At 37.4% G+C, this 26,799-nt stretch overlaps 1 protein-coding gene across 5 annotated transcripts in view; it reads left to right on the forward strand.

Annotated features, from left to right (window-relative positions):
- Window positions 1-1,102: 1,102 nt before the first annotated feature.
- The window catches only part of LOC109457495 (cofilin-2), a 109,244-nt gene continuing 83,547 nt past the window's right edge, over window positions 1,103-26,799 (forward strand). For 2 of the 5 annotated variants that reach the window (XM_088796879.1, XM_088796880.1), the window contains exons 1-2: window positions 1,842-1,998; window positions 14,036-14,314. In XM_088796879.1, coding sequence (XP_088653005.1) covers window positions 1,886-1,998; window positions 14,036-14,314 — 392 coding nt within the window. In that variant the 5' untranslated portion in view covers window positions 1,842-1,885. Of the gene's footprint in view, window positions 1,346-1,827; window positions 1,999-14,035; window positions 14,315-26,799 lie in introns of those variants that run through there. The other 3 variants (XM_088796877.1, XM_074328138.2, XM_088796878.1) reach the window with 3 other exon arrangements.

Raw genomic sequence — 26,799 nt, forward strand, 5'->3', positions numbered from 1 at the left:
GTTAAAAATTATCCATCCTCCTTGACCCCCTTTGAGTCTACCTTTGTGGGTTCTTGAAAGAAGTTAAAAAATGATAATTCTTGAGATTTGGATAGATTACATTTTCAGCTCCAATGGACACATGCACTTAATTTGAAGATACCAAAATAATCCCAATTTCTTTCTGTAACTATGGTCATTTCACAGTATTGGTAGTTACATCCTTATGTTAAATGACTGTTCTTCAAACTTACTGTCTTTTAGACTCATTCTTTCATATTAATCTGCACATAAGCAACTGTCAAGGGCAGTAGCAAAAAAAAAAAAGACCATTTAAAACAAAGCTGGCAAACATTTGGAGTTATTTGTAGTTTTGAAAATTCTTAAAAGTCACATGTATTATGTGTATTAAAATTCGTTTCACAAAAGGAAATTATAGATATGGTAAAGTTTCTTTAGAGGAAATTTCACTAGTAAATCCATCTTTAAAGTTTGAAATGATTTAATTAACTATTGATCCTTTGCAAAATATTTTCAGGGGCATATTCTAGATACAACTTTTTAAAGGTGTGTTTTTTAGTTTTAAATATATGGGGGGTCCAATGATGACATTTTCTAACACACTTTTTTGATCTTTTCCTCTGCTAAATCTTTGAATTGCCCTCTCTGAGTATTAAAGAGAACTGCTGTCAAGTAAGGTACTTTCTTTTCAAGATGGATGTTTACACAAGCAAAATATTGTTTTAGACGCTAGAATTCTACTTTTGAATAAAATATCAAAATACTTTTTATCTTATTCCTCGTTTCTCTTCCTATGTTTAAAATACAAGTTAAATGTTAATTGGAATCATTTTCCCCTCGTGTAACCAAGCGATGGTACCAGGCTTGACGATGAAGGCTTTACTTTGTTAGCCATGTGTTTATGAAACCCCAGCGCTCTCCCTAGATCTTTTGGCTGATAATCTCAAACATGGAGGATGCTTCTGATTCTTCACAAGGGGTTGCTCCATTAATTAATAATGTAGCTCTCCCAGGCTTTCCGCCGTCTCTTCCTGTATCAGTGACAAGCTGTAAAAGTCATCGAGTAGCCAATAAAAAGGTAGAAGCGAGAAGTGAAAAGCTCCTCCCAACAGCTCTTCCTCCTTCTGAGCCGAAAGTAGATCAGAAACTTCCCAGGAGCTCCGAGAGGCGGGGAAGTGGCGGTGGGACGCGATCCCCCGCGCAGAGCCAGGCCGTGGCAGCTGGAGAAGCGGCGGCCGGCGGCGCGGCGGGGCCGGCGAGCAGCGACCCCCCAGGAGGACAGAGCCTCCCCTCGCTGCCTTTGGTAGTTGAGAAGGTGGAGAAGTGGCAGTAGGCGTGCTCGCAGGTGAGGGGCTCCGTGTGGTCGCTCGGAAGCCGGCCGGCGCCCGCAGGGAAGTGTAAGCGAGCGGGGGAACAAAGCAGAGGGGCGCCGGGGTCCGCCCGCAGCGAGCTCCCTTGCGGCGTCGGGCTGGCCGGCTCTGCGCCGAGCACGTTGTGAGCCCCGCGGCGGCGGCGGCGGCGGGCAAGGAGCCGGCGCTGGGGGAGGGGGGCGCCGCTCCCGCACCGCCCGCCAGCGGCGGGGCGGCCAACCCCATTGTGAGCCGGCAAACGGGCGTGCGGAGGTGGGGCGCGCTGGGAGTGCAGAGGCGGCGGCGGCTCGGCTTGCTTAACACCCCGGCAGCGACCGAAGCGACCTCGGCTCCGGTGGCAGCCGCGGCGCGTCCGTCACACAAAAGGCAGTCGAGCTTCCCCGGCGCGAGGACCGGCCCATGCCGCCGCCGAGCGCTCCCCACCTTACCGGCTTTCCTTTCCCTCCAATTTTGATAGGGAAGCGGGGCCGACGCGGGCGGCCGAGGGTCGGGGTGAGCCCGCGGGCGGACGGGAGATGCCGCTGCTACACCGAAAGCCGTTTGTGAGACAGAAGCCGCCCGCGGACCTGCGGCCCGACGAGGAAGTTTTCTACTGTAAAGTCACCAACGAGATCTTCCGCCACTACGAGTAAGGGCCCGGCCGGGCGCGGGGGTTGCGAGGGAGTGTGGGGACTCCCTCCCCAGTGTCCTTTTGTCTCCCCTCCCTTTCCTAACTCTGGGCTTCTGGCGGGGCGACTAGAAAATGACGGGTGGCCTCAGGCCCGCGTTTCTGAGCCCGACCCGGTGACGGCGCGGGGTTCCAGGGCGGCAGGACCCGCCGAGGTGCGTGTAGGGAGAGCGGGCCGGGGACGCGGAGGCTATAGGGTCCCTGGCCCGCCGTGTGGACCGCTTCTAGCAGCGGCTGCCGCCCGGCAGTCGGGCGGCGGAAACTCCCCGCCTCACCCCTCCCCGCCGCGGCCACACGCGCACTTCGGGGCCAGTTCCGGGATCCCCGCCCGGCGGCAGAGGGGATCCCCGCTCAGGTCAGCGGCGCGGGGCCGCTGTCCCCCGGCCTGGGGAGGGAATCCCCGCCCCCGGGGGCAGGAAACGGCCGGGCTGGGAGTCGTTTTCTCGGTCGGGAGTGGAACCTGACGTTGGAGCTGCCTAGGGTAGGGGCGGGAGGGAGCGGCGTTGAGAGTCAGGAAAGGAGGGGCCTCGCTGGGGGCCGTGGGGCCCGGGACACGACCCTCTGCCGGCGGCCTCCTGTCTCGTGCGGCTAGGCCTCGGGGTGTGCGACGCGAGCCGTGCGCTCTGTCACCGCCTCTTCTTGGTGACTAACTCCCGGCCCGGGGAACTCAGCGTCTCCGCCTCCGGGAAACCGGGTGAGGAAGAAGTCTGGGCTGGGCGGGGGAAGAGGGGGGGGGAAAGAGCAGAGCCCTGGGCGCCCCTCGTTTTCACTTTCGAGTAGCCGGGTGGGCCGCGGTGGGGGTTGGGGGGAGGGGGTTAAGACAAGTTCAACTCCAGCCTCAGCCCAGTCTCTTTTATCCCCCTGCGCATGTGGGCCGCCTGACATGTGCCACTCGCTATTGTTTTGATAAGAATCCGGAGCTGCTGCGTGTGTAGTTTGAACCCCTACATTTTCAGTCTCTTGCCTGGTTTATCCCAAGGGATCCCCTTGTCCTGTGATACCAAACAACTGGGTGTTTTTAGAGATACGTGTTTAAACACAGTTTATCTCCAAGTGAGAACCTGAATTGATCAATCACTGAAATAGCCCCTATCCCCATTTTCTTATGCTTTATTCTCTCCACTCAGAAGGAATCTTTTGTGCTTAGAAACCAAGTGTTACAGCAACCAAATATAAATTGTGTGTTAAAGGCTCCTTTTCTGAGTGGGGGCTTGATCGTGGGAGGGCTTTAGTCAAAACTGCACCTGTCTGAGAAATGAATACATAGTGAAGTTAGTAAAGTCAATTCCTGTAAGCTGTTAAGTAAGCCTTCTTTGTCTTCAGCTCCACAGAAAATTACACATAAACATGTTATATCTAGAGAAGTTTTTCAGGAGACAGTACTTCTTAAATAGGAGTGTACATCTTACTCTGCTCCTGTACAGACTTGTTTGTTACTCAAATAGAGTTCACTCTTGTAACTACTTAAGTGAACTTGGATTAGGTAACTTGACAAGGATGATTTTTTTTTTAAGTTTAAATTAAAATCTTGGTAATACAAATTTTTAAAAAATTGTATTTAAATACGAGTGCCAACAAAATAAGAAATGGGCCTAAATTTCAAACTCTTCTCGCCTTTGATATAAGCAATCTTGTCTTTTTTAAGAGGCCCTTCTCACTTTAGAAGAGAGATTGAACATGGCTGTTATCTTTTTAAAACAATTTTCATGTGCTTTGGTTCTTGATTACTTACTATAATCATGGAGAAATTCAAAATGCTGAAATAAAGGAAGAGAGTTTTGGTAATCCAAGTCTTACTACCTTCCATTAATATTAAGGAACTGTGTCCTTTGTAGCATTATGACATTAAATTAAAAAAAAATTTTTTTTTGTTCCCTCTGTGCTGACGTTTTTTTTGGGTATGGGGAAATTGCAAGCAGTTCAGGAGAGGCGATTGGTTTGGGAGCAAAGATACTTAATTTACTCGGAACAAAGCAGAGCTACTGATATTCTTAGGTATTAGTCTTTATGATTTTGAATTGGTAAGATTGGAATAAGACTACCATTTCATTGTCTTAAATTTTGAGTTACTTTATCTTTCTCTCATGATTACAAAGATCTTCTAAAATACTGTGTATTCATAGTGGATATTATATGGTGGTCTGCAGTATTCTGGTAATTTAACCCTTAGCACACATCTAGAGAAACTATGAAGAAAACCTCAGTTTTCACTCATTCATTGAATCACCAATTGGTTTATGTGAGTTTGAAGATTATCCTTTAAGTGCATTATCTTGAATGTTTTTATTCTGTATTTCTCTGAAGACCACTATGCTTACTACTTGCTCAGGTTTTTTATTTCTTCAATATAACACCCTCTAACCAGTCTCAAAGAGATTTTTCTGCACCTCCCCTCCTTGTTCACTCCCAACACTTCTAACTCTGGTTCCCAGTGACTTTTTAATTGCTAAATAGTTTTCTGTCTTTATCTTATTTGATATTATAACCTAATGCTTCCTCTTTTGACCTTCTAGGCAGCGGTGATCACCCCCTCCATTTTATCTAGTGTACCATCTGCTGTTATTGCATTATAATGCAATGTATTTGTTGCCTCATATTTTCTCTTTTCCTAGACCCTGAATTCTTTGAAACAGGGACTATGGCCAGGATGGATCCTTAGTGGTCATATAGTACAAACTCCTTTATTTTGTTTGTTTGAATTACATGCTCTTTAACTAATTGCTAACTCTGTTTGACCTGATTTCCATAAGTAGACTCATTAAAAATGGCACATTAATTATAGACAAATGCGTAAGCTAAAGTGCAAAGCAATGAAACTGGACCATGTTTTCCACCATACAGAAAAATTAACTCAAAATAGATTAAAGACTTGAACGTAAGACCTGAAATCATGAAATCCCTAGAAGATAAGATAGGTAGTAAGCTCCTTGACATCAGTCTTGGTGATGATTTTTTGAATCTGACACCAAAAACAAAAGCAACAAAAGCAAAAATAAACAAGTTGGACTACATCAAACTAAAAAGATTCCACACAACAAAGGAAACCATCAACAAAATGAAAGGCAACCTACTGAATGGGATAAAATATTTGCAAATCATACTGTTTCCCTGAAAATAAGACCTAGCTGGACCATCAGCTCTCATGCGTCTATTGGAGCAAAAATTAATATAAGAGGTCTTATTATATTAGAGAGCTGATGGTCCGGCTAGGTCTTATTTTCGGGGAAACACGGTATATCTGAAAAGAGTTAATATCCAAAATATATAAAGATCTCATACAACTCAATAGCAAAAAAAAAAAAAAAAACCTAAATAATTTAATTAAAAAATGGACAGAAGATCTGAATAGATATTTCTCCAAAGAAGATGTACAGATGGCAAACAGGTACATGAAAAGATGCTCTACATCATTAATCATCAGGGAAATGCAAATCAAAAAAACAGTGAGATATGAACTATCACCTCACACCTGTTAGAATGGCTATTATCAAAAATATTAGAGGCAGCTCTTTGCCCTAGACTCTGCCCCAGCAATTCCTGTGCCAGTGCTGTGCTTCTCTTTCTAAATAAACTTTTTAACTTCAAAAAAAAAAAAAAAAAAAAAGACTAGAAATAACAAATGTTAGGAATGTAGAGAAAAGGGAACTCTTAAGCACTGTTGATGTGGAATGTCAATTGGTGCAGCCACTATGGAAAACAGTATGGCGGTTCCTCAAAAAATTAAAGCTAGAACTACCATGTGATCCAGCAGTTCCATTTCTGGGTATTTATCCAAAGGAAAAAAAACCACTAACTTGAAAAGGTATCTGCACCCCTATGTTCACTGCAGTATTATTTACAATATCCAAGATACGGAAACAACCTAAGTGTTGTTGGACGACTGGATAAAGAAATTATAGGATATACATATACACACATATACGAGGGTGCCAAAAACATGTATTCAAATGGACACTTTGGTCAATGTTGCTGATGCAGTAGTTCGCTGTAATCAGAAGTGTCTGGACGCTGATGGTGACCACTTTGAGCATCTCTTGTAATTGCAGAAGTCAAACGTGACTTGCATTCATCCTTTTTTATTGGTGTGTATTACAATTTTAATCGTGTGTATTACAATTTTAATACCGTTTTCCTTAAAATATGTATACATTTTTTGGCATCCTCTGTATATATGTGTGTATACTACAATTTATTATCAGCCATAAAGAATGAAATCTTGCCATTTGTGACAACATAGATGAACATCAGGTGCATTATATTGAGTGAAATAGATCAGAGAAAGACAAATGCCTTACTATCTTATACTCGTATATAGAATCTAGAATATGTATGTGTGTGTGTGTGTGTATGTATATATATAAAAGTAGGCTCATAGATATAGAGAACAGAATTAAGTACATAATTAAATCTCTTAAATAAGATGAAAATATAATCTGTAATGTGGTTAGCTGACAACAATTTTGGTTTTAGATTTTTATTTGGCTGTGGATTGTTCAAAAATGGAATAGTCGGGTCTGAATACCAGAAATTCTAGATTTGTGGGATAGGAAAATGATTTGTGTTATCTAATGACTTAATATCCTAAACAAAATAACTTCTTTTTTTTTTTTTTAGCCATTTAGACCCTTGCAATTGGAATGTATTTCCCATCTTTGAATGAGTCACACTTTTCATACAAAATGTAGAAATCTCTTCCACAACATCACTGACCAGTTTGTTTCAACCTGGCTTTCCAGTGACAGGTGTTTGATTAGTTTGTAAGGCCTCCTGTTTTCTTTATTCATCAGCTCCTCATTTATTCATTCAGTCCTTTCAACAGCTCTCTTTTACAGATGAGGAAGCTAGGTTTGGGGTAGGGAAAGTAAGCCTAAGATCAGTGTTGAAAACCCCCTACCTAGCAATTGGTGACTCAGCCACATCAGACTCTAGAGTTTATGTTCTTAATTACATCACATGGTGCTTATTATGGACAATTCTTCCTAATATTTGTTGAAGTGTGCACCAAGAACATGAGGGCATTGCTTGAAATTCAAGCTGGCGCTCTAGATCTTTGTGTAGGTACCACTCTATACTGTCTGCTCAGATATTTGGCTTCTTTACTATACCCCCAAATGATTAAGCTCTAGATATTAAATGTATAAACCAGAATGCCATCAGTTTTACATTTGGGGAAAATGCCTTTCACATAGACCAGTTCCCATACTGATAATTGGCAATGTATGAAATCTCGTTATTATCAGAAGGCCATTTGGTAAGCAGGATTTTTTAAGAAAGTTGGAAGATTTTCACAGCTAGTGTCTTCAAAATATGTCTTCAGCTACTCTTTAGAAATAAGTCTGCCATGTGGGCTAGATATTTGGGTCCATGAGTTCTTTTTTCCTTGGATGGTATAGCAGAGATTCCTAAATGCTTTTCTTTTTTAAGTTTTACCTTTTATCTGTTTAGCAGGCTTTCTTTGAACACTATATGTATATCAGTTATTATAGCATAACAGGCCACTCTAAAATTTAGTGGCTGAAAATCACTACCTATTTTATTTGCTGATGGTTCTTCAAATTGCCAATGTGTTTCTGCTGTTCTCTCAGTTCTCACTCACTTAGCTGTAGTCAGCTGGAGGCCAGGCTAAGGCTGTGTGAAGTAAGAGGTGCCCTCAGTCATAAGTCAGGGACCTCAGCTGGGATGGCTTTTTTCTGTGTGTGTGTGCGTGTGTGTGTGTGTGTGTGGTGTGTTTCCAGCTTTATTGAGATATAATTGGCAAATAGAATTGTGAGTTATTTAAAGTGTACAATGTGATGATTTAATATACTGGGTGACTTTTTTCAGCCTCAGAAGGCCAAGCTGGGCTTCTTTATGTGCTGGTCTCAAGGTTCCAAGAGGGTGAGAACGGAAATCTCTCAGTCTCATTTAGGTATTATGTTGATCAAAGCCAATCTCAAGCCTGCTCAGATTCAAGGTGGTGAAATAGATAGACTCCACATCTTGTGGGAAGAGTATCTAAGTCATATTTCTAAGGAGCCTGCACACCTCAATCATCTTTGCAAGTAGTGTACCTCTAAGCCAGGGGTGTCCAAACTTTTTTCAACGTTTTTCACCAAGGGCCATATGCAGTAAAATACACAAACAACCGGGCCACTCACTCGAGGTGAAGTGCGTATTGCCTCACCTGGTTTATTTAAGTAAACTAAATATATTTTTGGAATTTGCTGTGGGCCAATAAAAAGTGGATCGAGGGCCACAGTTGACCCGTGGGCCGCAGTTTGGACAGCCCTGCTCTAAGCAGTTAAGATTTTATACTTAGGTTGTCCTGATTAGATTTCGGCTGTTTGCTAATACCTATTTCCCTGAAAATAAGACCTAGCTGGACCATCAGCTCTAATGCATCTTTTGTAGCAAAAATTAATATAAGACGTGGTCTTATTTTACTATAAGACCTGGTCTAATATAATATAATATAATACAATACAATATAATATAATACAATACTGGGTCTTATATTAATTTTTGCTCCAAAAGACGCATTAGAGCTGATTGTCCGGCTAGGTCTTATTTTCGGGGAAACACAGTAGTTCCTTTGCAGTTAATTGCTCTTCTTATCTCTCTTCCCAGTGCCAGACTTTCTCTTCAAAGATTGTCACATCTTTTATGTTTTCCTCTGACATTGTTCCTCTACTTTACTGGTTATTCTCCGGTGTGTACCTCTAGGATCTCTATCGCAAATTTGGTACCTGCACAGTAAAAATTGATACTGTTTATTAAGTGCACATGTGGTGGGCATACTATTTTATCTTATTTAATTTTCATATTGACTGTTCATGAAAGATATTGTCCCCATTTTACAGAAGGGGAACCGGGTTCAGTGAGGTTGTGGAACTTACTGCAATTCACATTCTACAAGTGGTAAAGCTGAGATTCATTTTCCTCCCTCCTTGCCATTCATATGTGTACTTTCTCTGTCTAGAAATACACAAAAATAAATGTGGACTGCCATTGAGGGTACATTTGTTTATTCTTGACACTATCCTTTGGAGAGTCTTTGGAGATGCTGAGATAATTTGTCCCTCTAGTGAGAAATGAATTCATGTCTACAGCACAAGGGCATAAATTACATATGTGCTATGGAGCCAGTGTAATGGGAGCATAGAAAATTGAGCTGATAACTGCTGCGGAGTTGAGGAAACCCTCAAATAGGAGATCACATCTGAGTGGGGTCCTGAAAGATGGAGCTATTAAGACACAGAATAGGGAAAAAGGGCATTCTAAGCAGAGAATGCTCTAAAGAATACTTTTTAACCAGAGAAAACAATATAAAAAGGCATAGAAATGTGAATTTGCAGTTCACTTGAAATTTGCCCTTTTCACATTCATTATTGTTGTTAAGCTAGGACTTTTGTTAAGCTAGTATAAAGTTTCACCTTTGTTGATTTCTACTTAAGATTTTAGTCTCTATATTTAAAAAATCTTTACTGCTATTCCTTACCTTAGTGTCATCTGCAGATTTTAGGAGACTGCCTTGTATGTTGTCATTATCTAAGTCTGTCTGATAGCACTAAGTAAAATACAAAGTTATTTCTTTAAAGCTTTTTAAAATTAAACTTTGTATTTTTAATTAGTCAAACTTTTTCCCTGACCATTTATGAATAAATGTAATTTTCATCTAGCTGGTATTTTTCTGTATTGTATAATATAAAGCGTGTTAAATCTGCCATGCCTATGATCGCCTAATCTGCTTTTATAACCCTGTCAGTGAAGGAAATTCTTAGAACAATTGATGCTGTCTTCTAAAAATTACTATTTTTCTAAGTTTATGAGCCATACTTCCCATATCTTGCATACTATATGCTGTTTAAGTCAGGAATTATATCAGTTTTTAACCTGTGGCTCCATTTCTCAATTACACTAATTATTTTGTGCATAGGGTAGTTTGCTTATGTCCCTTAGATCTTTTCTGCAGTATTGTGCTGGATCTTTCTTATCTTTGCTTATGTCTAGTTAATAAAAATTTGGCTCTTGAGTACACTTTTCATTTATCTTTTCTGAATTGTGTTTGGTTTCTGGTTTTTGTCAGTTCATTCTTAATCTTATTCTACTAGATTTTTAGTTTTCCAAATAACCAGCAAGTCATCAGTATGTTGCCCTTTGTTCCTTAGTTTGTTCACCAGAGAGTTGGTTGACTTTATATTAGAAGTGTGTTCTTACCAGTAGTTGACCTGCTAACTCAAGCAATTTTTTCTTAAGAAATAATGGTAAAGAGCAGAAGTCATCAAACTTAAAGGGCCAGATAATCCATATTTTAGGCTTTGCAGGCCATAAGGTGTCAGTTGCACCTACCCAACTGTCAGATGATGTGAGAAAGCAGTCAGTCAGACAGGATCTAAAGGTGTAGGTATGGTTGTGTTCAATAAAACTGCAAAGACAGGTGCAAGGCTGGATTTGCCCTCTAGTCCAGCAGTATGCCCATCTCTGGTAAAGGGGATTGTTGAAGGAATAGAGTAATAAATTGAAGACATAATCTGTATTAGCCTACACATATATTCATATAAAACAGTACTTTGTATTTTATAATTTTTTGCTCTCAATAGTAAAATATGCTTCTTGTAAAAGTTTCATTTTGTAATATAGAACTTGAAGAGGCACTATAACCTTCCCCCTACGGTTTAGTATTAAGAAAATCCTGTACATTTGAATGTGTATGATGAATGGGGGGAAAGCAAAATTACAGAAATGGGAGAAAGTGAAGGGTTGTAATGTTGGAGATGGGGCCATGCTGGGAGGGAGTGATGAATAGGAAAAATTGTCCTTGGGCTTTTTTCCCCTTGCATTAAAATTGCCACTGTGGTAGTGTGCCCTGCCTCCCTCTCCTGAGGGTAGACCGTTGTGCACAGCAGGGTGTAATATACTGTATTAGGCCATGTATAATGTGTACTTTTTTTGCCCCAATTTGTGAGGGAAAAATAAGGATGCACATTATACGTAGGTAGTACTAATTCTGTATCTATATAAATGTTTTTAATTCTTTTCTTTATGCTTATGAGTAAAAGTGTAACTCTGGAAATCAATAATGATATCCGTATACAAAATAATACCCTGGAATACGATAATTGGTTTTGTTGAACTTAAAATGAACTTGAAACAATGAAGAGTTCTTGGCATTCTATGATGCATAAATGTCGTGAAGTTGTTACCGGTACATAAAATTTCTTGTACCTTGTACCTGTTCTTGTGTTTTGTAGTCATTTGTTACATAAAATTTCTTGTACCATAATATATTACCAAATACTGACCTGCTATGGCTAGAGCTGTGCTGTCCAATAGGAGCCATGACTTGGTGCAGGATTATTAAGAACTTGAAATCTGACTAGTCAGAATTAAGATGTGCAATAAGTGTAAAATACCTACTAGATTTTGAAGACCTAGTACCAAAAAATGTAAACTATTTCAATATTGATTACATATTGAAATAAAATCATTTGGGTATATATTAGGTTAAATACAATATAAAATTAATTTCATTAGTGTTTCTTTTTTAAAATTTTTTTTCTTTTTTTTTTTAAAATGATTTTATTGGGGAAGGGGAACAGGACTTTATTGGGGAACAGTGTGTACTTCCAGGCCTTTTCTTTTTTCCAAGTCAAGTTGTTGTCCTTTCAATCTTAGTTGTGGAAGGCGCAGCTCAGCTCCAGGTCCAGTTGCCGTTTTTCTAGTTGCAGGGGGCGCAGCCCACCATCCCTTGTGGGAGTCCAACCGGCAACCTTGTGGTTGAGAGGATACTCTCCAACCAACTGAACCATCCGGGAGCTCAGCGACAGCTCAGCTCAAGGTGCCGTGTTCAATTTTAGTTGCAGGGGTCACTGCCCACCATCCCTTGTGGGACTCGAGGAATTGAACTGGCAACCTTGTGGTTGGGAGCCCACTCGCCCATGTGGGAATCGAACCGGCAGCCTTCGGAGTTAGGAGCATGGAGCTCTAACCGCCTGAGCCACTGGGCCAGCCCTCTTTTAAAATTTTTAAATGTGGTCACTAGAAAATTTTAAATTATGTGTATTGCTAGCATTATATATTTATTAGCACTGTTTTAGAAACTAGTTAATGTGTGAGGTATTTAGGCTTGAAATACATTTTTCTTAAATAGTACTAGATATAGTTAAATTATTAGAAGTATACATCAAACATATTTGCTATATGTTGGTGGTTTGGGAAGCTGAGTCTCACCGACATGTTTGTTTCTATAGGAAAAAGTTTAAAATTTATAAAGTTTTCTAAGTCAACTGTAGTTTTAGGCAGTAAAACAGATAAGACCTCTTTCAAGATCCATCCATTCATTTTGTTCTGCACCATTGATAACCACCTATGGTTATGTTTGTTGCCTCTCTCTTAGCTAAGAAGTTATTTATCTGACAGATTTTCTTGCTTATAAGAACAGATTATATTTTTTTCTCTCTCTTGCCTTTTTTTCTCCAACTGTTTCCTTTACAACCCTAACTCTTTAACACGACTTCCTCCAAAACATGTTCTGGTATTTCTTGACCTTTTTTTGTCTGCGTCTCCTCCTTCCCTTCCTAGGAATTCCCAAGGGATATCCGCCTCTGTCTTATAGTCACTTTTTACTTTATGTTTTAATGATACATCCATTATCCCACCTACTTAAGAGAACATGTTTCAAAAGGATCTTCTTTGTACTGAATTATAGTCATGTAACTTGGCATATGCATGCTGTCTGTTTAGATCTCATTTACATTAAGGTATGATTAGTTTCGCTTATTTCCACAGATTTCATTTTTTGTTGTTCTACAGACAAATATACAAACAAAATTGTCTTAATGAAATTGCCCTCAAATCTTTTAGAATGATGAGAGTGGGAAAGGGGGATTTCAGGAAGGAGAAATTAGAGAATAGTAAATTTTATTGGTTACATATAATTATTGGAAAGTAGACCAAGTATAGAGAGGGAGAAAGTATTTATGCATCTTACCACTTAGAGGCAACCATTGTTAGCCTTTTGGCGTATCTCTAACCTTTTCTGTTTAAAAAATAGTGTAAAAATAATATACATACATGCTCAGTATAAAAATTCAAACAATATAGAATATTTAGAACAAAGTTTCCTTTTCCTTCCTTCCCAGTCCCTCCCTTTCTCTATAGGGAACATCTGTTTATAGTATTTATATAAATACACACATTTTTATTGCTATGATTAACATACATGGGATTGTGTTAGTCAATTATTTGAGTTTTTCTTACTTAATATACCTTAGAAATCTTTCCATATTATAGCTCTTACATTTTAAAAGTGAATGGGTAGAATTTTTGAAAAGAAATACTTATTTTAAAAAATTTCAGAGGTGCAGGAAAGGACTGAGTGGAATGATCCTGCAGTCCCACCCCCACTCTGTAGCTATTACCTTGTATAATATTCCAGAAATCTTTTATGCTTCTTTAGCTTATCTTGTCCTTCCTTCCTTTTCCTTTCCTTTTTTCTTTTAACACAAGTGGGACCATAGATATTTAAGAACTCCTCTTATACTGTTTAATGATTATAATTTTTCATCATGTGAAATACTATAATTTACATAACCTTTCTCTTAATGTTAGAAGCTTAGATTTCCCAGTTTTTCACTATTATAATAAAGTCTTTTAAAGTTCATAGTCAAGTGTTTGAATTGACTCCAGTGTTTTGACTGCTTTGGAACAAAAAGCTTAAAAATTAGAAGGAAAAAGAAAGGTTGACTTTATTTTCAGTTTCACTCCCAGTTTTAAAACTAATGGAAATCAAAGTCCGGTTTTGGCTGAATTTACCTTTAAATTATAAAATATAAATGTCTAGTTTAAATGTACTTTTTCTTAAGTTTGTATTTATGTGTAAGTTGACCATTACTAAACCCTTGTTGAGTTCTATGATTCTATGTAAATTTTTGCAATAAAGGCACAATTCTTCTTCAGCTTTTAATGTAAAATTTGTGAAATGATAGGTAATGGATTTTTATTTTTGTTTTTTAATCAGTGACTTTTTTGAACGAACCATTCTGTGCAACAGTCTTGTGTGGAGTTGTGCTGTGACGGGTAGACCTGGACTGACCTATCAGGAAGCACTTGAGTCAGAAAAAAAAGCAAGACAAAATCTTCAGAGTTTTCCAGAACCACTAATTATTCCAGTGTTATACTTGACCAGCCTTACCCATCGTTCACGCTTACATGAAATTTGTGATGATATTTTTGCATATGTCAAAGATCGATATTTTGTTGAAGAAACTGTGGAAGTCATTAGGAACAATGGTGCCAGGTAAAGTACTTCTAATTTTTTCTTTTGCTTTCCGTACATTCACATTGCACAAAATTCAAAGTATACAGAAAGGTTAATTGAAGAAAGCTTCCCTTTTACTATCCTCTAGCTACCCTGTTACCCTCCCCAGAGCTCTAGTGTTAGCAATTTCTTATGTATTTTTCGAAAGCTAATTTTTATATAGACCATCAAAAACATGTACACACACACACACACACACACACACAATCTCCTGCCCCTTTTAATGGAAAAGGTAACATACGCTACACTACCTTTTTTCACTTAAAATATCTTGAAGATCATTCCATTGCTTTATTAACCATTCCTTCTCTTTTTTATTTACTGTATAAGTCCATTCCATGGAAGTTTCATCTTTATTTAAGAGTTAAAAAAAAACCTTAGATAAAGATATCTATTATGTCTTCTTATTTACTTGATAGTTTAAGTATGCCTATATTTCTTGCTGGGTTTTAGTAGTTCCTTTAATGAGGACTGAGTTTTATATAATCCACTAAGTTTTCTTTTACCCAGGTCTTCAATAAAAAAGTGGATTTTTCATATATGAAAATTTTAAATGACACTATCTGTGGCACAGAGTTTAAAATTAATCAGTGCTTTCCTAAAGTCTTAAGCATTTGTGATTGCTTAAGTCACTGATATTTATCATAATAATCCTTATTTGCATTAAAACTTTGTATAGCCTCTTGACTTTTGGGGCAGTGACTGTAAAATGTTTTCTGGATGTTTTTTCCCTCTATGTATTGACCTGAATGTAGTTTTTTCTTTCTGAATTTTAAACTTTGGCAGTCAAAAGTTATTTAATTGTTATTTATTATCTTTTATTTTGGAAAATCATGAGTTTATATGTAATTTCAGAATGTCTTAAATTATAATCCATTTTAGTTATTAAATCATACTATACATGAATCTTAAAAAGCGAAGAGATGTTTATATTAAGATCTAAATTTGTTGGGATTTGATTTTGGTGAATAATTGAATAAGGTTTTTTTCTTAATTATAGAAGCAACAAATGGCAAAAATTGAAGAATTTTTTCATGTCTGGTGACTTTTGGAAAAAAGTTTATTTTTATTTTAAGGGGAAGAGATTTATATGTCACCAGTAATCCCACCAATAATATACCCCTTTTAAAATAGATCAAATTAGAAATACTGTTTTGAGGCATGTTTTCTGGGTTTTGGTGATATACATAGAAAACAGATTTTTGAGTGTCAAGCTGTATTACTGAAAGGAATAATAGGGCCGTGTTTGAGAACCAGAAGAATTTTTTTCTCCATATAGTTGTTTTTATTTAACTTATGCCAAAAATGTTTTATGATTACAAATCATTGGAATACATTAAACTAATATTAGTAATGTTGCTTATATCTAGAAACATAGTGGTTCAGTGTTTTTGTATAGCTTTTTTTGTTATACTTTAAAAATGAACTTTAAGTAGTTGTAGCTGTTAGCAGTAAACTAGGGCACATTGTAGAAATGGGAAATCTGGGAGTCATAATTTTATTGATTATTTGTTAAGAAACATACCTCTTCTTGCTTAAGAAGCTTTTAAATTGTAAAGTATAAGAAATTGGTATTTTTCTGAAAACTTAAGGCTTAATTTTCATAATGCATACTGGCCATTCTTAATCTCTGTGCGGGAAGGACAAATTGTGGACGACTCCTTGGCTTTTTGTCTTTAGCAGCTGGGTGGATAATATGATGCAGAAGCTTCAGAAAGTAATGTCATGAGTCTAGCCATCTTTGCCCTTATCTCAGGCCCACATGTTTTTGATTGCTGTGATAATTTCACTGACATTCATAAGTGTCACTTTCAGGCTAGACACTGGGTTGGGTTCTGTGGTATGAAACGGATTAAGATGCCCTTAAAGAGTTCAGTTAAAAGAGAGATAAACATGTTGACTTGCCAAGTGTTAAAATAAACGTATGAATGAAGTAATTCAGGAGCATCAAGGTCTAGATAGAGTGCTTGAGAGGCCAGGCCTGGGTGCCCTACACTCACTCTAACACTGGATATAATCTTTTAATCTTTGCCAAATCTAGTGATATCTCAGTGTTTATTTGCTTGTTCAAGTCCTTTGCCCATTTTTCTTTTTGCTTGTTTGTCATTAATAGATTTGTGAGAGCTACTTATTAAATAGTAGGGATATTGTACTCTTAGTAATATTGTTGCAAATGTTTTTCCATTTTATTTTTCATTGTTTTTCCTAAATATGTAGTTAATGTATGAGTAAAAAGAATTTTTAAATTATGTATAAAGAATAATAATATAATTAAGGAATAAAGAATAGAAATACAATAAATATTCATGCATTTGCCACTTGGTTTTAATAGAATACTTTTATCTTTGATTTTTGTGTACAGTTTGAGAAAAGTTACGAATTTCTAGTTTTATGGGAGGCAGAATAGTGTGATAGTCTAGGCTTTGGAGTCAGACTGACCTTGTTGGAGAATGACATCCTTTCAGGTTATGGTGAGACTAAAAAGAGTGCATGCGGTATACATTTTGAATTGCTACATAAATAGAATATAGCAGCATTTTACTGGGGAAATAAGGCTGTTGTTGGCTCAAGAGACTTATATGGAAGTTAATATTTTTCTTCTATGATTGATTAGCTTCTATTAAAAATCATATTTTATGTTATAATTAAGCTTCAAGCCTGGCTTGAGATTTCAGCAATTTTGATTCTGTTTCTGCATATACGCTATCCTTTTATCTTTTTCACTTAAATTTCAGTTAGAATAACTTTAATATGTAAACTTGACTAATGACTGGATTTCCTCAGGTTGGAATTGTACCTCCACCACCTACTTACTACTTGTGTAACTTTTTTGCAAATATTTAGCATCACTTATCTCTCCTTTGCATACTTAGTAGAATTATTTTGAAGATTAACTGAGATGCTGTGTGTAAAGTGCCAGGCACACAGCAAGTGTTCAATAAACAAGTAAAAAAAGTTAGTCTTTCCCATTTTGATTTTTGAGTTCTCTGTCATGCTTATAAACTCTTATTCTATTACAATGATACGGAGAAATGATATTGCATGATGTTTTTCGTGTGGAATGTGTTCTAGACCCCAAGGAATATATGTCTCTTCTGGCTTCACATCTACTTGTGTAACTTTGGGATTGAGTTCAGTTTCGCGGTGATGGTAGTGGTAAGATCCCGGCATCCTTAAGAGGTAGGCTAGCCAGAGCCCAGCTTCGGTGATGAGAGAAGCTCCAGATTGAGTTTCCTAAGTGTCCATTTTGACTTTCATGTGTAGGCTCCTTCGGCCTTTATACCTGGCAGCAGCCTGAGGTTTATCATTAGGGGCTTATTTAGACAATTAAATGGATTTCTCCCGGTGACAGAAATAGCAGTCACTTATTGTCTTCATGGGATCCACTAGTATGAGATATCTGTGTTCCCACTCCCACCTTTCACTCTTCATCCTTTCTCCACAGAATGTGAAGAACTTGCTTACATAGTGCACACATTTTTATCTTCTGCTTTTTTTGCTAAACAAGCTTTATTGAGATATAATTTACACACCATTAAATTTGCCCATTTAAAATGTGCCTTTCAGTGTGTTTTAGTATATTCACAAGGTTGTGCCACTATCACCACTATCTAATTGCAGAATATTTTCATCACCCCAAGAAATCCTGTACTCATTAGCAGGCACTCCCGACTGCCCTCTCCTCTCAGGCCCTGGCAACCACTAATCTATTTTCTGTTTCTATGGATTTGTCTATTCTGGCATTTTATAAATGGAATCATATAATATGTATCCTCCTGTGTGTGGCTTCCTTCACTTACTATGTTTTCAAGGTTCATCCACACTGTAACATCTATTTTATTTCTTTTTATTGATAAATTCTGCTGTATGGATCTCTTACATTTTTATGTATCTGTTCATCAGTTGATGGACAGTTGAGTTGTTCCACTTTTTGGCTATTATAAATAATGCTATTAAGAACATCCATGTACAAGTTTCTCTGTGAACATAAGTTTTCAGTTTCCATGGGTATATGTCTAGTATTGTAGTAATTGCAAAGTCATATGGTCACTATGTTTAAGATTTGAGGAACCTCCAAACTGTTTTCCAAAGCAGCTGCATCATTTTATCTTCCCATTAGTGATGCATGCGAGTTCTGGTGTTGCCACATCCCCACCACGCCATATGTATGGACAATTTGTTATTGTCCTTTTTTGTAATTTTTATTTTGCCATCCTAGTGGGTGTGAAGTGGTACCTCATTATGGTTTTGATTTGCATTTCCCTAATGACTAATTATATTGAGCATCATTTCATGTGCTTATTCATCATTTGTATATTTTCTTTTAAGAAATGTCTATACTGGTCCTTTGCCCATTTTTAAATGGGGTTGTTTATCTTTTGATTACTTAGTTGTAAGAATTACTTAGCAGATATATGATTTACAAATATTTGCTCCCATTTTTTGAGTTGTCTTTTCTCTTTCTTGATAGTACCGCAATCAGCTAACAGATTCTTCTAGAAGATCCTTTGTCATTGCTATGGCAGAGGTAGTAAAGAGATCAGCTGACTACTTGACTGAGCCAACAGTTTAGTTCTTTACCCTCCCCATCCTGATTACCACCCAGCCTGCCTCTTAATAATGCTGACATTTGTTCTAGGCTACTTCCTTAGAGCCTACAAGAGAAATGAGAAGATGGGTGGTCTTGTGAAAAGAACACTAAACTAGGAGTCAGGTCTATTAATTCTTAAATACCTACCAGATGCTTTGTGTACACGTTATGTCAGCAGATATGAGACAAGAACTCACTGTGTCCATTTACAGATAAGGAAACAGATCCAAAGAAGTTAAATGATTTTTTTGTAATTGTTCAACATATATTTACTCATCTCCTGCAATTTACTTGCACTGTTCTAGACACTGGAGATAGAGCAGTGAACAAAACAAAGCCATTGGAGCTTCCATTCCAGCCCTAAAAGTAGTAAATGGTAGGATTTAAATTCAGGTAGGGCTGACTTACAAAATCAGTTCTTTTTACTGTATCACTGTCTCCTTAGTTTTGGATTCTGCCTTTTATGACTAGCAGTATTGGCTCTGAGCAAGTAATTTAAGCTCTTTAAGCTTTAGTCTTTTTCATCTGTTAAATAGACCTCCGCCTTACAGTGTTGCCTCATAGGATGAAATGACGTGATGAATGTGAATCTTTTTAAGCTATATTATATAATATTGCCGTTTGATGTAGGTGTTCTGTTAGTATTTGATTGTGTTTATTGAGTGCCATGCAGTTTGTTGGGGTTTTTGTTTCGTTTTTTTCGTTTTGAGAGATGCCAGTAATGATGTGCGCTCCAATAGCTGCCTGAGCCAGTGTTACTTGGAATCAAACTCCCTATTGCAACTCTGAAAGGAAACCCCCTTTAACAATTTCAGTGTCTTAGAAAGACACAGTTGTTTGTTTTTGAAGTCATTCCACATTTGTACATGATCTTCTAAAAATCACTACACAAGTAGGTTTTAAGGCATCTATGTTTCAATTAACTTTATTATATCTTTTTAACAAGCCTGATAATCATTTTTTAATAAATAGTTGGGAGGATTGTGATCTAGGGAACTCAAATGCTTGCATGATAAACCCATCTTCTCTCCCCCACCCTGGAATTGGAGAATTGAATAAGGAAAAAGGAGGTAGAAGTTACACAACAAACAAACATTTTGGACAACTGAGTCATTATTCAAGACTAGAGTTTGAGAGAATCTGGAAAATTGAGTCAAAATATAATTGGGTATTTGGTAATTTTTTTAAAATTAGACTTGGCTTGGGCAACTTGTTTTCAGACATTTTACAAGCACAGTCAAGAAGTTCTCAGAGCTACAAGAATTCATGGAGATTTGAAGCAACAGGTGTGAGAAGGTACTTCTGAAAGTTGATATACTGACAGCAGCAAGAAGTGGCACCTATAACAAAGAAGGACAGGAAATGAACGTTAACTACAAAGTATACTGCCCTGGCACAGTATATAATGGTAGTATTAGAAGACATTGCAGAGTCGGCAGTGTTTTCAGTTTCATTTTAATTCTCATGATATTGATAAGTGACTTAGAATTTTCAAAATTGTTATATTCTCCTCAGTATTTATGCAAAGGAGTTGAAAACTTATGTCCACAAAAAACCTGCACACAAATATTTATAGCAGCTTTATTAATAATTGCCAAAACAGAAGCAACCAAGATGTCCTTTAGTAGGTGAATGGATAAATAAACTGTGGTACATCCAGACAATGGAATATAATTGAGTGTTAAAAAGAAATGAGCTATCAAGCCATGAAAAGACATGGGGAAACCTTAAATGCATATTACTAAGTGAAAGAAGCCAATCTGAAAAGGATATATGTGGTATGATTCCAATTATGACATTCTAGAAAGGGCAAAACTATGAAGACAGTTAAAAGATCAGTGGTTGCCAGAGTTTGAGGTGAAGGGAAGAGATGAATTAGTGAAGCACAGAGGATTTTTAGGGCAGTGAAACTACTCTGCATGTACTGTAACGATGGATACATGTCATTATTCATTTGTCCAAATCCATAGACTGTACACCAAGACTGAACCTTGTAAACTGTGGACTTTGGGTAGTGATGATGTATTATTAATTAATGTAGGTTCATCAGTTGTAACAAACGCACAACTGATGGGAATGTTGACAATGGGGAAGGCTGTGCATGTGTGGGTGCAGGGGTGTATGGGAAATCTATATCTTCCTCTCCATTTTGCTCTGAACCTAAAATTGCTCTATAAAACTAAAGGCTTTAAGAAAAAAAAGTAAATGTTGGGGGTGAGGGTGGTTAGTTTCTATGGCAACTTCTTTATTGATCCTTTGCATGAATGCCAAGTACAGTAAGTCAACTGAGTCCTCACCAGGACTTACAGTCATTACTGGAGCATATTATGGTTAAGAAAAATGATAAAAATGGGGAGTGGCAAGTAAATTGAGGTCTACCTCTTTTCTAAGATAAAGGGAAATCAAGTGTTCGCGTCAGTTTGTATCTCATTGAACTAGTTAGCAGCAGCAGGAGGGTGAAGCAGAATAGTAGTGGCTCTGAAGTTCTTAGTTCCCTAGACAGGAGAATATTAGACAAATCTCACAAGAGGGGAGAGTGTGTATAGCTACTTCTGTCCCGAAATCCCTATGAAGAATAAAAGGGAAATTCATGTCTACATGGCTATTACACGGTTTAGGGCTGAGAAATTAGAGGGTCTTGTGAATAAGATACCATATTCTTTTCAACCTCCTTCATAGTCTGTTCCATTTGGCGAACGTAAGTTTATAGTTTCTTATATATATAGTTTCTTATATATATTTCGAATTTTTCTGAGAACGAGATAAAATTGTAATTTGTGAATTTTCTATGCTGCCTTGGAGGCCAATAGTATGGCACGTAAGTGAAATTCATTTGACCCATTGGTTCTGAATTACTATTTTAAAAATTGAGTTGTTTGTCTCTCTTAAATTCAGAGACCATCCAAAGATAAAGGTTAAAGTGAGAGAAATGACATAAGCTAAAATTATTTTCAATGAAAGGAAAAGTTGTAAAAGTACCAAAAAAAAAAAAAAACCTCATCACTAAAGGCCAGCCAAATTTGTTTAAATTAAAATATATGCCAAGAGAATAAACCTGAGTAGAGGTCAGCACACTTTTTTAAAATGAAGGGCCAGAGAGTAAATATAGACTTTAGAGTCCATGTGGTCCCTGTACTGGCCACCGGATTTGGCTGTTTCAGTGCCAAAGCAGCTTTAGACAATATGTGAATGAACTTGGCTGTATTCTAGTAATTCTTTATGATCACTGAAATTTGAATTTCACATTATTTTTACATGTTACAAAATATGATTTTTATTTTAAACCATTTAAAAATGTATAAACCAAGAGCGGCCTGTTGGCTCAGTTGGTGAGAGTGCAGTGCTCATGACACCAAGGTCGTCAGTTCGAGTCCCACATGGGCCAGTGAGCCGTGATTTCCACAACTAGATTGAAAATAGCGACTTGACTTGGAGCTGATGGGTCCTAGAAAAACACACTGTCACCCAGTAAAAATTGAAAAAAAAAAAAAAAAGTATAAACCATTCATGACTTGCGTACTATATACAGCAGGCGGTAGTAGGTTGTATCTGGCTCATGGGCCATAGTATGCTGACTCTTGGTATAGAGGAAAGCTTACTGCTTAAATTAGGATTGTAGAATAAAATCCCCAGAGATCCCCTTTTTTTCTAGAACCTCAGTATGGTGGCGGAGGTCGCTTGGTATGGTAGAAAAAAGCCTTTGGAGTCAAACTGACTTTCCTAATCTATAAAATTGAAATAATATCTACATTTATATAATGGTTGTATTAGTTAGCTTTTGCTGCATAACAAACCACCTCCAACACTTAGTGGCCTATAAACATTATTCTCACAATTCTGTGGTTGGCTGGAATGTTCCAAAGGTCTGGGCTGGCCTGTCTGGGGCTGGGTTGTCTAGGGCTTCTACTTTAGGATAGCCTTACTCGCCTGTGTGGGGCCTCAGACGGGAGTGGCCACTTTCCTATGGCCTCTCATCCTTCAGGAGGCTAGTCCAAATTTATTCCCAGGGTGGTAGCAGGGTTCCCAGCATCAAGAGAGGGCAAACGCCAATCTTCAAGCACATTTCAAGCCTCAGCATGCTCCATGTTAGCTAGTGTTCCACTGATGGTCACATGAGCAAATCCACAATTAACGTGGGAGAGGATCAGGGATGTGTGATTTAATGGGGCCATAACTGCAACAGTCCACCACGGTGGTCACTATTTGTTAGAAGCCCAGCATAGTGCCTGGCACATAAAGCATTCAGGAAATACTAGATCCTTCCTGTACTTGACAGAGACAAGTGAAGAGTCCGCCAACTGTGATTACTCATCTTTTTTGTAGCCCATCCCTTATTTTCTCACACCATAATCACTGTTCTTGAGAGTCCACTACATGTCATTTTAGGGAGATGATGACATTACCAGTAAACTTTTGAGAGCTTACTCTCTGCCAAGCACTGTTCTAAGCTTTTTTACTTATACTATCTTATTTAATTCCCACAACAGCCATATGTGATACGTGCTCACTTGCTCATTTTACAGTTGAGGAGTTCATACACAGGTTAATTAATTAAAACTTGCCCTAGGTCACAAGCGAGGAAGTTTTCAAGCATCGGCAGTGTCAGAACCACTGTGCTTCTGTTTAGGAGGAATACATGAGTATTTAAACAAATACTAAAGGATAGCACTTAAGCAGGATTAAAAGATGATAGGTGAATGTACTTACCACTCAAGATTTACTTCTCACATTATTTGAGCATTTTATAACTTTTCAAAGCATCAAGAGACATAGGATTTTGTTTATAGGTGGTTGGATTAAGCTTTTGATCGAACACTCTAAGATTGATCCAGCTCCTATTGTTGAGTGTCTGAAAAATCAGCATTATCTTCTGATCATTGATTCAAAGGGGGAAAATCTCCAATATCTAAACAGGTTCTCCTGCTATTTAAATTTTTAACCGTTGTACTTATCAGAAAGTACCTTAATTATTTTACTTCTGTACTCTAAGCTGTTTAAAACTATCTTCTTTTCAAATGTTTTGCTTGCAGATGAAAGAATGCTATCTAGTGGCAACAAAAGGTGACTGCAAGCATGGTTCGGGAAAATCAAATTTTCATTTATTTGTTGTTTTTCTGTCTTTTGGCACAGTTTCCAGGGATGAAAATGCAATTATTTATGGCCTTTTTCTTGGAGATGGTAGGGAATATTTTAGTTTTGTACTCAAAATATACACAAAGCCATATTTTATGTGATTCATTCAATAAACATTGTATGCTCAGTATTGTTGTAGGTCTTGGGAAGATGGTAGTGAATAAACCAAGGAGTAGGGGCTTTCATTTAAGTGCAAGAGAAACACAAATCACGATCGTTTCAGATACTCATCAGTGCTGTAAAGAAAATGAAACTTGATGTGATAGAGTCTCAAGTCATGTTTTTTTGTTTCAGCCAGTTGAATTCAATAACTTCTGAAAACCACTGCGTTAGATGCAACAGGATAATCAAATATGAGTAAAACATTCGTACTTAACTGTTCTCAAGCATTGTATAAGCTATTGGTAGTAGGAATGGAGTTTCCAGGGCAAAGATAAGTGAAATACATAGTAATGACTAATAAAGTACTTAATAAGATAAATGCATAAAGAGACATCAAGAGGAGAGGGAATTGAAGAAAGGTGGTTCAAAAGTATACACTTCAGGTATAAGATAAATAAATACTAGGGATATAATGTACACCATGGTAACTATAGTTAACACTGCTATATGGTATAAAGGAAAGTTGTCAAGAGAATAAATCCTAAGAGTTCTCATCACAAGAAAAAATAGTTGTCTTCCTTGTGTTTTTTAATTGTTTCTATATGAGATAATGGATGTTAGTTAAGCCTAGTGTGGTAATCATTTTAAAACATATGTAAATCAAATCGTCATGCTGTACGCCTTAAACTTATACAGTGATATACATCAATTATTTCTCAACAAAACTGGAATGGCAAAAGGACATAGATAAGTCTTATTGGCTAGTGATACATCACTAACATTCGAATAGAATGAATAAAAGGTACTGTAGTACCAAATGAATTTAGCACTCCATTAATAATTTGTTATGATTGGCCATTAGAATGGGCTGAGGTTTACCTTTACCTGAGTTATCTTTTATAAAGGCATACTTGCATCTTTCTTCATCTGCTTCCAGCCAGTGAGTCAGCATGTTGATTTCATTGTTATATTAACAATGTTTATGGACCCTAAGGATAGTAAACATATTTAGGTTATTTTCTTTGAGCTTCCAGCTAAAAGAATTTGAGAATGCAGAGTAATAAGTATAGTTTTGTCATCTTAATTTGTTAGTTGTGTATGTAATGATTTCTTTGTAAATTCGTAGTTATTTTCATGCACTGTATTTTTGTTGTATAGAAATCATCTGATTTTATTTGGTTTGACTAATAACTTAGGTTGTAAGAGAAAATACCAATATATTGAACTTATTTCCATGAAAACTAGGGATTTTATGATGAATTTTTATGTTTACAGTTAAGATGGAAACAAAATGTAGACTAGGACTCCCTTTACATAGTTTGTGCATTACACAGAACTTTCTGTGACTTTCTTCTGATAAATGTAGAGGCCCAGTCTATACTTCAATGAGATCTAACAAGTGTACCCACTTCAGTTTGCCATTCTTATATGTATTAATGATTTTAGAAAAGCAATAAATGTTTTTCTTTTAAGTTAAAGAATAGTTTAATACCTTACTTCCAGTAAGCCTTCACCTTAAGTAGTCTAAACTAATAAAGCTTTTTAAAGTACATTACTTTCTTGTGAGAAAATTCACTCTTTTTAGTGTATAGTTCTGACTTTTGACACCTACAATATGACATAGAACATTTTCATGACCCCCAAAAGTTCTTTTGTGCCCCTTTGTAGTCAACCCTTGCCCCCACCCCCTACCTCTGGCAACCACTGATCTGTTTTCTGTGTCCTTATAATTTTGCCTTTTGCAGAATATAAATATAAATGGAATCTTGGGCCTGTTTCTGGACTCTCTTCCCTCCCTTTTATCTTCCTTTTGCTAATACTACAGTGTCTTTATTTACTGTAGCTTTTAGTAATGCATATATTATACATGACTTTCATCTTTTATTGATTTCCTATGATGTGAAATGAATGCTTTTAATTGGAATTAATACTTTCCTAATATTTATCATTAGCATTTTTTAATTTTAATTTAAAATTTATTGGGGTGACAATGGTTAGTAAAGTTACCTAAGTTTCAGGTGTACAATTCTGTAATACATCATCTATATATCACATTGTGTGTTCATCACCCAGAGTCAGTTCTCCTTCCATCACCACGTATTTGATCCCGTTTACCCTCATCTACCACCCCCCTGCCCCCCTTACCCTCTGGTAACCACTAAACTATTGTCTATGCCTATGAATTAGATGGGCCTTGAGATTATTATGCTAAGCAAAATAAGTCAGACAGAAAAAGTAGAGAACCATGTGATTTCACTGATACGTGAGATATAAAACTGAAAACAAAGGAACCAGACAAATAAAGAAACAAAATATTATTAGCATTTTAAATTAAACTTTGTATTTTGAGTAACTGTAGATTCAAATGCAGTTGTAAAATAATACAGAATTTCCCCCAGTGGTACTACCTAGCAAAGTTACAGTACAATGTCACACCCAGGATATTAACACTGACATACTCATTGTCATGATGCACAACATTTCTGTCACTACAAGGATCCCTCGTGTTGCTCTCTTACAGCCACACCCACAAACCATAGGTTGTTAAACTTATTTTTCTTCAGATTTTCAGCTTCCTGAAACAAATAGGACTTGAAATCTTTATTGCCAGTGACCCGGTATAACTTTCAAGTTTGAA

This window comes from Rhinolophus sinicus, chromosome 3 (genome assembly GCF_057876585.1).
Source record: "Rhinolophus sinicus isolate RSI-liver-muscle chromosome 3, RSI-T2T, whole genome shotgun sequence".
NCBI classification, from domain to species: domain Eukaryota; kingdom Metazoa; phylum Chordata; class Mammalia; order Chiroptera; family Rhinolophidae; genus Rhinolophus; species Rhinolophus sinicus.